Here is a 10,765-nt window from a genome sequence, read left to right as displayed (position 1 = left end):
ATAAACGTCCCAGGATGAAATACTCCAGATCCCATTCCTCTGGTTCCTGAAACCTCCAAACATGTTTGCAGTGTGTCACACAGTTCAGCGATGTTTGGTGACGACCCGGCACTGGGCACCAAGTAGATGGTCCATGAATTATTTTTTTTTATTTTTATTTTTGCATTGAGAACTTTCATCACAAGTGTTCACCCAGAGACAAATGAGAACTCCAGTTATTGAGTTGATTGGCCTTTTCCCTAAGAACTGTCCAATCCTAAAGTTCATAGGAGGTTTCCTCATTTTTATTGTCTGTGAAGCGAATCACCAGGTGAATTGGTGGCAGCTGTGCTGACTGCCAGCGCCTCTGAGAGACTCTTTCTGTTTCGGGTGTGGAGCGATGGCTGCGACAGTCCCCAGGAGCCCCTGGGCCATGGCTGGAATGGTGATGGCTCTTCTCATGGTGCTGAGGACGCCCACGGCTCAGCACAGAGAGACCCCAAGTAAGTGCTGGACGGCCACTCCTCAGAGACCCCGGGCTGGGCGTTAATTCCCCGGGGCTCCGGGGCTGAGGGCCTCTGACCAGACCCCAGGGAGGTTTTGGAAGGCTCCTGGGACAGTCCAGATGTCTCCCCCTTAGGAAGCAGGGTTTTGCCAGATTCCTTCTCACAACCTCTGCAGTTGCAGGGAGGGTAGTTTCTCTCAGGGAAGGATCTCAGAGTTGGAACAAAAAGAGAAAGTACATTTTTATACCGACTGTATGACAAAGTTATCACACTATTATTGTCTTCATTCCCCTTCACCTTTCCACCCCTCCCTCCTCCCCTGTCGCCTTCGGCAACCAGCACTTTATTTGTTTCTATGACTCTGTGGTTTGATTCTTCTTTCTCTCTTTTTTTTTTTTTTGCTCATTTGTCCACCTGTTCCTCTTCCCATCATTAGAACATTTATTAACAAAAAACATCAGTTCCCCACCGACCTACAATGCCACCTTGGTCAGAAATTAATGTAAATATATACATGGAACTTATTTTGGGATATATTTTTGACATCCATCCATTTTCCCGTACCAATTACATGGTATATTTATCACAGTTTTATTTGATACTTTGATATTTAGTAGAGCAAAGATTTTTCATATTTACTTCTTCAAGAGTAGTTTGCTAATCTTTGCTCCTTCTATTAAATATTATAATCTGCTTGTACAGTTTTAAATAATAAAAAAAACCTGTAGAAATTTTGAGATACATACAATCCATAAATTCACTTGGGATAATTGTTATCTTTATAATAGTAAACCTTCCAGCCTGACCCGGCAGTGGCGCAGTGAATAGAGCGTCTAACTGGGATGCCGAGGACCCAGGTTCGAGACCCCGAGGTCGCCAGCTTGAGCGTGGGCTCATCTGGTTTGAGTAAAAAGCTCACCAGCATGGACCCAGGGTCGCTGCCTCAAGCAAGGGGTTACTCGGTCTGCTGAAGGCCCGTGGTCAAGGCACATATGAGAAAGCAATCAATGAACAACTAAGGTGTTGCAATGTGCAACAAAAAACTAATGATTGATGCTTCTCATCTCTCTCTGTTCTTGTCTTTCTGTCCCTGTCTATCCCTCTTTCTGACTCTCTCTCTGTCTCTAAAAACAACAACAACAACAAAAAAAACACAAAACATTTATAATAGTAAACCTTCCAATCGATGCACAAAATGTATCTTTCTATTTATTTGGGAATCTTTGAATATAGCTTATAAAAATATATTATCTGGCCCTGGCCAATTGGCTCAGTGGTAGAGCGTCGGCCTGGCGTGCAGGAGTCCCAGGTTTGATTCCCGGCCAGGGCACACAGGAGAAGCGCCCATCTGCTTCTCCACCCCTCCCCCTCTCCTTCCTCTCTGTCTCTCTCTTCCCCTCCTGCAGCCGAGGCTCCATTGGAGCAAAGATGGCCCGGGCGCTGGGGATGGCTCCTTGGCCCCTGCCCCAGGCGCTAGAGTGGCTCTGGTCGCAACAGAGCGATGCCCCGGAGGGGCAGAGCATCGCCCCTTGGTGGGCGTGCCGGGTGGATCCCTGTCGGGTGCATGTGGGAGTCTGACTGACTGCCTCCCCGTTCCCTTATTTTTTTATTTTGAAATTAAATTCAATGCGCTGGTATTGAAAAATTTATTATTTTCTTCAAGAAATCCTGCATCTCTTTTGAAGGTCTTATTCCCAGATAATATTATATATATATTTGATGTGGTAATAATAGAAAATTTGTTCTTGGTTTGTATAATGTTTTAAGATGGATCTTGAGTCCAGCTAATTGCTAACCTATTGCTCTACCATTTAATGGTCGATTATTTTGGGTTTCTTTATTCACTGATTTCTCATAGGCAAACACTGACTGTTTTATCTCTTTATTACCAACCACACATCTCTCCATTACTTGCTTACTTATTTGCTCTACATTCGACTCTCTTTCATAAGTGCTCAGTTCAGGATTCGAGGCAGGGCGGTCATCTAAATTCTTCCCGGGGACCCGATTCCATTCCGAGGCTGAGCGCAGGGCGTCCTGGGTCCCTCGGTGTGCCGGCGTCCCCCTTCCCTCCCCGTTCCCGGCGTCCCCGCGGCGCCGAGGGGCTGAGACCCCAGGCGGACGGCGTGCCAGGCGGCGGGTGCCCGCAGGGGACTTCGTGTACCAGTTCAAGGGCACGTGCTACTTCACCAACGGGACGCAGCGCGTGCGGCTGGTGGCCAGGCAGATCTACAACCAGGAGGAGATCGTGCGCTTCGACAGCGCCGTGGGCGTGTTTGTGGCCGTCACGGCGCTGGGGCGCTGGAGCGCGCAGAGCTGGAACAAGCAGAAGGAGCTCCTGGCCGAGTACCGCGCGCAGGTGGACACGCTGTGCAGGCACAACTACAGGGAGATGGCTCCCTTCACCACCGCGCGGAGAGGTGGGCGCCGAGGCCGGGGAGCGAGTCTCCGCGGCTGCGCGACTCCTGGGTGGTCCAGGGAGGGGTCTCCCCTTCCACCCGAACAACTGCGGGAGGCCTGGCGGGCGGCGTGGGTGTGGGGGATGAAGTCCGGGCGGGAGGAACTCCGCATCTGCGGTGGGTAGCGGCTGGCCGGTCACCGCCCTGAACTTCAGTCTTTCCGAGGCCGCAGGGCGCAGCCCCAGCGCGCGGGCTGGGCGCCTTCGCAGCGGTGCGCCCCCTGCAGATTCTGATCTTCAGCAGAGCGCTGGTCCCCCAGCTGCGGGCACGTTGTACACGCGCGTATCTGCGTATACACACATTTTGAGAATCACCAGTGCACGCTGCGAAGAGTTTCCGCATAAATGATCTTGTTTAATAAACAAGTAAACACTTTTCTAAAAAGCAGGCTAACAAATGAGCGGACTGAAACCCAGAGCTGGGATTCTAACGAAAGACTATGCAAAACCTGTTATTTCCTCTACTTAGTGTGGGGGGAGGGGCTGGAGCCCCTGGCGGGAAGCCCGGGAAGCCCCGGGAAGCCCGGGGCCGCCTCGCCCTCTAACTTCCTCTGTCTGTTGTTCCTCCTAGTGGAGCCCACAGTGACCATCGCCCCGGCCAGGACAGAGGCCCTGCACCACCACAACCTGCTGGTCTGCTCGGTGACAGACTTCTACCCTCGTCAAGTGACAGTCCGCTGGTTCCGGAACGACCAGGAGGAGACCGCCGGCGTCGTGTCCACGCCCCTTATTCAGAACGGGGACTGGACCTACCAGGTCCTGGTGATGCTGGAGATGACCCCCCAGCGAGGAGACGTCTACACCTGCCGCGTGGAGCACCCCAGCGTCCAGAGCCCCATCACCGTGGAGTGGCGTAAGGGCCGCTTCATGGACACTGTGGACTCAGAAAACACGCAGGGCAGGGAGGCCGCTGGGTCTGGTGGGGCGGGGTCCCTCCTCGTCTCTGTCCGGTCAGGCATCCTTCATACCTTCTCTCCTACCTAACTTCCCCACCTAATTTCCCGTTTGGGGCTAGGGGAGCCCGAGGTCCCCCTATCCCAAGCCGGAAGGCACAGGCTGAGGGCTGATCTCATCTCCTAAGACACTATGGCGACCCCTCTGCACACCGACTCCCCAGGCTGCAGTTCAGCCTCGGCGGTGTGTGCTCGTAAGGGTCAACATTCTGGGCTTCGCCGTTGAGGCGGGGGTCTTGGAGAAGGTGGGTGGGTTATGGATGTTCGGGCTTCCGGAGGCGCTGGCCGCCCCTCCCCCACCCATCTGCTCCGCCCCTGGGGGGGGGGGTGTGCGCGCGCGCGTGCGCTCAGCCTCCCCTGCGTGCGCTCGGCCTCCCCTGCGTGCGCTCGGCCTCCCCTGCGTGCGTTCAGCCTCCCCTGCGTGCGCTCGGCCTCCCCTGCGTGCGCTCGGCCTCCCCTGCGTGCGTTCAGACCCCTCTGTGTCCTGGCCCCTGGCTTACACTCCAGGCTTCCGGCCAAGGACACCGGGGAGTGAGTGTGGGGGGCAGACACCGACCTGCCGGCTTCTCCTTCCCAGGGGCACAGTCTGAATCCGCCCAGAGCAAGATGCGGAGCGGCGTGGTGGGTTTCGTGCTGGGCCTGGTCTTTCTGGGTCTGGGCCTCGCCGTCCACCTTCGCAGTGAGAAAGGTGAGGCGCCTGGGAGGAAGCCGGGGACGGATGCGGGACAGAGGCGGCCTGCTGCAACTGTTCCTGCCTGACCCCGAAAGGAAGGGGCGCTGGGAGGGGAACGGTCAGAATTTGCAGAAATTAGGGGGGCTCCATCTCCTTGTCTTGGGTCAAGCTTGCGTCATCGCAGAGGTGAGAGGTGGAGGGTTACTCTCAGATAGAGACGGGCGGCTCTGGTGCTGAGCTCACCTGTCAGGCGCTGTTACTGTGCCGCTTCCGGCTCTGAGCTTCCTTCCTTAGAAGAGGCACCGTCTTTCATCTTCCTTCAGGGACCCGCTCAGTGACTTTGGGGTGATCTCACTGTGTGGCAGGCAAAGCAGAGGTGGGATTCAAATAATTTAACAACAGTTCTTTGCTCTAATGACCATTTTAAGTATAAAAAAACCCTATATATTGAAAGGTGGTTTATTATTTCATCTATTTAATACTTAAATAAGAACAATCAAAGAGATACACAAAACTAGATTATGTTATGAGTTTAAAAATATTCATTGAAAAATATTAAATAATACCTGACAAAACCCAACAAAACTGTTATTTAAGATATCTCCATATTGCTTTTTAAATTTTTAAATTTATTTTTTATTTTTTATTTTTTGTATTTTTCTGAAGCTGGAAATGGGGAGAGACAGTCCCACAGACTCCCGCATGCGCCCGACAGAGATCCACCCCACACGCCCACCAGGGGGCGACGCTCTGCCCACCAGGGGGCGATGCTCTGCCCCTTCTGGGGTGTCGCTCTGTTGCGACCAGAGCCACTCTAGCGCCTGGGGCAGAGGCCAAGGAGCCATCCCCAGCGCCCGGGCCATCTTTGCTCCAATGGAGCCTCGGCTGCGGGAGGGGAAGAGAGAGACAGAGAGGAAGGAGGGGGGGGGTGGAGAAGCAGATGGGCGCTTCTCCTGTGTGCCCTGGTCAGGAATCGAACCTGGGACTTCTGCACGCCAGGCCGACGCTCTACCACTGAGCCAACCGGCCAGGGCCTTATTTTTATTTTTTTACAGAAAGAGTCAGAGAGAGGGATAGATAGGGACAGACAGACAAGAATGGAGAGAGATGAGATGCATCAATCATCAGTTTTTTGTTGTGACACCTTAGTTGTTCATTGATTGCTTTCTCATATGTGCCTTGACCGCGGGCCTTCAGCAGACCAAGTGACCCCTTACTCAAGCCAGCGACCTTGGGTCCAAGCTGGTGAGCTTTTTGCTCAAACCAGATGAGCCCGCGCTCAAGCTGGAGACCTCAGGGTCTCGAACCTGGGTCCTTCGCATCCCAGTCCGATGCTCTATCCACTGCGCCACCACCTGGTCAGGCACCATATTGCTTCTTGATTGGTGTCCTCAGTTGCAATATTTTTTTTCACCTGTGGACAGAATGAACACAACTACGGGCACTTATAATACACTGATGCGCAGATGAACGTTAAAAAAGAGTCAGGAATGTCAATTTGTGATGTCCACATTGGGCGGCTGCTCAGGCGTCCACCTTAGAGAGAACCCTGATGACAAGTGCCATTTTAACAACCGGTTCACCAAACTCAACAAAAAATTAGGTATGGGTTCTGCCGAACTGGTGTGAACCGGCTGAATCCCACCACTGAGTCAAAGTCTTATTATTGTATTAGGGTGGGGGCACAGAAAAAAACGTCTGAGGCCCTGGCCGGTTGGCTCAGCGGTAGAGCGTCCGTCTGGCGTGCGGGGGACCCTGGTTCAATTCCCGGCCAGGGCACACAGGAGAAGCGCCCATCTGCTTCTCCACCCCTCCCCCTCTCCTTCCTCTCTGTCTCTCTCTTCCCCTCCCGCAGCCGAGGCTCCATTGGAGCAAAGATGGCCCGGGCGCTGGGGATGGCTCCTTGGCCTCTGCCCCAGGCGCTAGAGTGGCTCTGGTCGCGGCAGAGCGTCGCCCCTGGTGGGCGTGCGGGGTGGATCCCGGTCGGGCGCATGCGGGAGTCTGTCTGACTGTCTCTCCCCGTTTCCAGCTTCAGAAATAAATAAATAAAGAAAGAAAGAAAGAAAGAAAGAAAGAAAGAAAGAAAGAAAGAAAGAAAGAAAAAAGAAAAAAAGTCTGAGGCTCCTGAATTTCCTTTTGGGGGTGAGATAAGGAGAGACAGATGCGATTTTCCCTTACCCAGGTTAATGAGTTTTTCCCGGTTCTCTTTCCCTTCCTCCTGCGGACAGAACACCCCGCGGCTCCGCCCACAGGTAATCTCCGCGCTCCTCTCGCTCCACTGTGACTCCCGTAAGATAGGAAAGGGAGCTGAGAGGGTTTGTCTGGACACTCTGACGGGCTTCCGCTATGTCCTCCTTGCTTCACGCCGGGGGAAAGTTCCAGAACAATCTGCATAGTCTCTGTAGGAAACTTGAGATCATTTCTCAGACTGAGACCCAGCCTTTGACATGAGCTGTTCAGTGAGGTTTGGATGAGGTCCCCAGAGTCCAATGTACAGAGACGGTTGCTGACCTCGCCGGCGGGTGAGACCACAGGGAACCCCGGTTCTCAGCCCCTCGGCAGCCCCGGCCTGTCCTTCGCCGGAGCGCGTCCTTAGGCCCCTTCAAGCCGAAGTCTGAGCTCACCGTAGCCGAGCATGGCGCTTGCCCGTGGCCAGGAGAGGGCGTGCGGAGCGGGTGTTGCTACAGGACGCACCTTCTTGTCCGGACGCTGCAGACAGGCCCGGGGCGGGCAGGGGCCGAGCGGATTCCGGGATGTGAGGCTCATGACCCCTTCTCTCTCCTCCAGGGCTCAGGCACTGACCTAACCATTCTTCTTTCCGGGACCTGTCGCCTCTTTTCCTTGGTCTTGTCCTACTGTGACGCTTGTCCGCAGTTCCCAGCGTCCCCTCCACCCGGCCTGTGAGCCAGCCCCCCGCCAGCGGTCAGCACCGGGATCCTGCTCCCACGGTGGCTGAGAGGACACGGCCGCCTCTTCCCCGTCTTCCCTGCGTCGCCGTCTGTGCCTGACGCGCCCCGGGTGCCCCGGGCTCCGTTCCCTGCGCAGCCGGTGGTGTCTGCACCGTAAGTGTTCCCTGTGGCACCTCGGTCCCGGCGCTCTTTCCCAAGACGGTCCATGGATTAAGTGTCAAGCTTCTCTTTCAGTGTTTTCCTTTCAGAATTAAACAGACTTGTGTATCACCTGTGTTCCAGTTACGCTTGTGTGTGATGCTGGTGGTTTCGAGGGGGAAACAGTGAACAAGGCAAAGTTCGCTTCTCAAGTTCAGTTTTGCTTCAAAAAAGGCCATGTCCAGGCACGGGGACCGGAAAGCCACGGGTCTCGTGCTCGGTCTAACTCGGGTGCCACGTAAGAACGGGACCTGGGGTGTGAAGCCAACTCAGTTTTCCGTCATCCTTGGGGCCTTGCACATCAGTCCTTCCTGGTTTCCACTGCAGTCTGACGAGTTCCAGGATTTGTGCAAGTGCATTTTGTGCCTAGTGCTAATGAATGGAGCCAACAGTGCAAATATCTCCTGTCAAGAGCCCTGTGTACACACACGGGCGCAAAAACGATTGTTAATTGAATATGATCCCCTCCCACAACGTAGTTAGCAATGGAGGTTTTATTAGATAGCACTTTTTCAGGTGCATATGAAGAAAATCCTACTCATACCAGCTTAAGCGAAAACGTTTACAGGGGATCCTCGGGTTACAAAACAGTTCTGTTCCTACGACAGTGACGTTACCTGAGTTTTAGTGTAAGTTGAAACACACCCTAGCCCAAGTCACTTACCTATCCTAACACAGTTGTCAAACCATCATCTAGAACAGGGGTAGTCAACCTTTCTATATCTACAGCCCACTTTTGTATCTCTGTTAGTAGTAACATTTTCTAACTGCCCACCAGTTCCACAGTCATGGTGATTTATAAAGTAGGGAAGTAACTTTACTGTATAAAATTTATAAAGCAGAGTTACAGCAAGTTAAAGCATATAATAATAATAATTACTTACCAAATACTTTATGTTGGATTTTCGCTGTTTGGCAGAATAAATCTTTATAAAACAACTTACTATAGTTAAATCTATCTTTTTATTTATACTTTGGTTGCTCTGCTACCGCCCACCTTGAAAGCTGGAGCGCCCCCTAGTGGGCGGTAGGGACCAGGTTGACTACCACTGAGAACATAAAGTCAAAAGTAACCAAAGAAAAAGAAAAAGTCCATAAATATAAGAGCCATGATAAGGGCCAAAAAAATCACCAAACAAAGCAACACAAACAGAACGCTTGTGCTTTTAACAATCCAAAATGGCGTAGGTAAGTGTCCTGGGGGCCACCCACTCTCTCACTCATACAACTCGTGACTCGTGTATTCTTCCGCTGCAAGCAACCGAATTAGTTCGCCCACGTAGTCTGTAAGTACCCCGCTAATGGCGGAAGCCAAAACGCTCATGTCTCAATTTTTTAAAGTTTTTATGTGATTGAGGGTTGTAAACTCGAAACATGGTATATCAAGATTGTTGTAACCAGAGGACCCTCCTTTACTTTTTTGAGTTAACGTGATTGCAAAGTTTGTATGTGAGTTTGGCTTCAGAACGTGCCTAGACCCCAGGACTCAAACGAGGTCTTTACTTCTCCTCTCTCTCACTCCCTCCTTCCTCTCTCCAGCTCCCTCCCTCCGCTCTCTGACTGCTCTGTCCTCTCTCCCTCCCCTCAGTGTTCTTTCTCTTCCTACTTTGTCTCTCTCTGTCCTCTTCTCTTTCTCTTTCTCTCCCTATCTCCTTTGCCATCCCTGTCTGTCCGAATGAACATTTCTTTTACTGTTAATTTTTTTTAACGGTGACAGAGAGAGAGTCAGAGAGAGGGATAGATAGGGATGAGAGGGATAGGGACAGACAGACAGGAACGGAGAGAGATGAGAAGCATCAATCATTAGTTTTTCGTTGCGACACCTTAGCTGTTCATTGATTGCTTTCTCATATGTGTCTTGACTGTGGGGCTGCAGCAGACGGAGTAACCCCTTGCTCGAGCCAGTGACCCTGGGTCCAAGCTGGTGAGCTTTGCTCAAACCAGATGAGCCTGCGCTCAGGCTGGCGACCTCCGCATCTCAGTCTGACGCTCTATCCACTGTGCCACCACCTGGTCAGGCCTTTTTCTGTTAATTTAGTAAACGACTTTTCACTCTTTCTGTCTCTGTACCTACAGTTTTCCTTTTATCCATATCTATGTGAATTTCTCTTCCTTTATTTCTCTTCTTTATTCTCACTCTATGACTCTCTCATATAAATATGAAAGGTGAGAAGGATCAACTCGTATTTGCTTCATTATAGTTTTTTTTATTATTGGTTGATTTTCATACATGCCTTGACCCCCTGCTCAAGCCAGTGACATTGGGCTCAAACCAGTGACCTTAGGATCATGTCTATAGTTCCACATTCAAGCTGGCAACCCTGCACTCAAGCTGACAAGTCCACACTCTAGCTGGGGAGCTTAGGGTTTTGAACCTGGGCTCCCTAGGATTCTGGGCTAACCCCAAATTCCCTGCACCACCAGTGCTCAGGCGAGATGTAAATCTCTTAAAAAGCCTCCAACTAGTTCCACAACCCCATAATGTCTTCTTAAGAACCTGGGTGATCTCCTTTTGAAATATGAACATCAAGGAGGATAGAACTCCTATCTCCCAGTCTTTGTGAGAAGAGTAGGAGCCCAACTTCAATGGGTACCTTGCTCCAAGGTGCAAAACTACCTCCTGCTATAAAGATGGGAGAAAGTTTATCTTTCCTTAGAGCAAAGCCAATGAGCAAACACAGATGGTCTAAAATCCTCCCTCCCCACCTCTTAAAAGCTCTTCTGTCTTTTTTATTTCCAGGGGTTCTGAGTATCCACACTTGGTCTGTGCTCTCCTTTATTACTGGTAATAGTATTAAGATAAAATCAGTGTCTCATTTTGTCCAGTGCAATTTTTCTTCAACACTGCCCAGTGGGCATAATTTCAAGAGGTCCAACTGGCAGCTCACCTTGCATTCAGAGATAAGTAGGTTAAGGTAAATTTATAAATAGACTCCCAGACAGTGGAAAATGGCTTGATCATTGAGACCAGCAGCTGGAAGGAGCAAGATTAGATTTGAGATAAAAAATGTCCAGGGATCAGGCATGAGGATATTGGTATGACAGTGAACACAACGTGCATAAGTCTGTTTTCTTGTGAATGCTCACCA

General features: G+C 51.4%; 1 protein-coding gene across 3 annotated transcripts in view; it reads left to right on the top strand.

The window, feature by feature from the left end:
- Positions 1-379: 379 nt before the first annotated feature.
- LOC136387807 (HLA class II histocompatibility antigen, DQ beta 1 chain-like) overlaps positions 380-10,765 on the top strand; it is an 88,360-nt gene continuing 77,974 nt past the window's right edge. The window contains exons 1-6 of one of the 3 annotated variants that reach the window (XM_066359850.1): positions 380-482; positions 2,636-2,905; positions 3,515-3,796; positions 4,474-4,584; positions 6,798-6,821; positions 7,357-7,742. In XM_066359850.1, the coding sequence (XP_066215947.1) occupies positions 380-482; positions 2,636-2,905; positions 3,515-3,796; positions 4,474-4,584; positions 6,798-6,821; positions 7,357-7,370 (804 nt within the window). In that variant the 3' untranslated portion in view covers positions 7,371-7,742. Of the gene's footprint in view, positions 483-2,635; positions 2,906-3,514; positions 3,797-4,473; positions 4,585-6,797; positions 6,822-7,356; positions 7,743-10,765 lie in introns of those variants that run through there. The other 2 variants (XM_066359851.1, XM_066359852.1) reach the window with 2 other exon arrangements.

Source organism: Saccopteryx leptura, chromosome 1 (genome assembly GCF_036850995.1).
Source record: "Saccopteryx leptura isolate mSacLep1 chromosome 1, mSacLep1_pri_phased_curated, whole genome shotgun sequence".
In the NCBI taxonomy this organism is placed as follows: Eukaryota; Metazoa; Chordata; class Mammalia; order Chiroptera; family Emballonuridae; genus Saccopteryx; species Saccopteryx leptura.
This window is presented reverse-complemented; position numbering and strand designations above follow the sequence as displayed.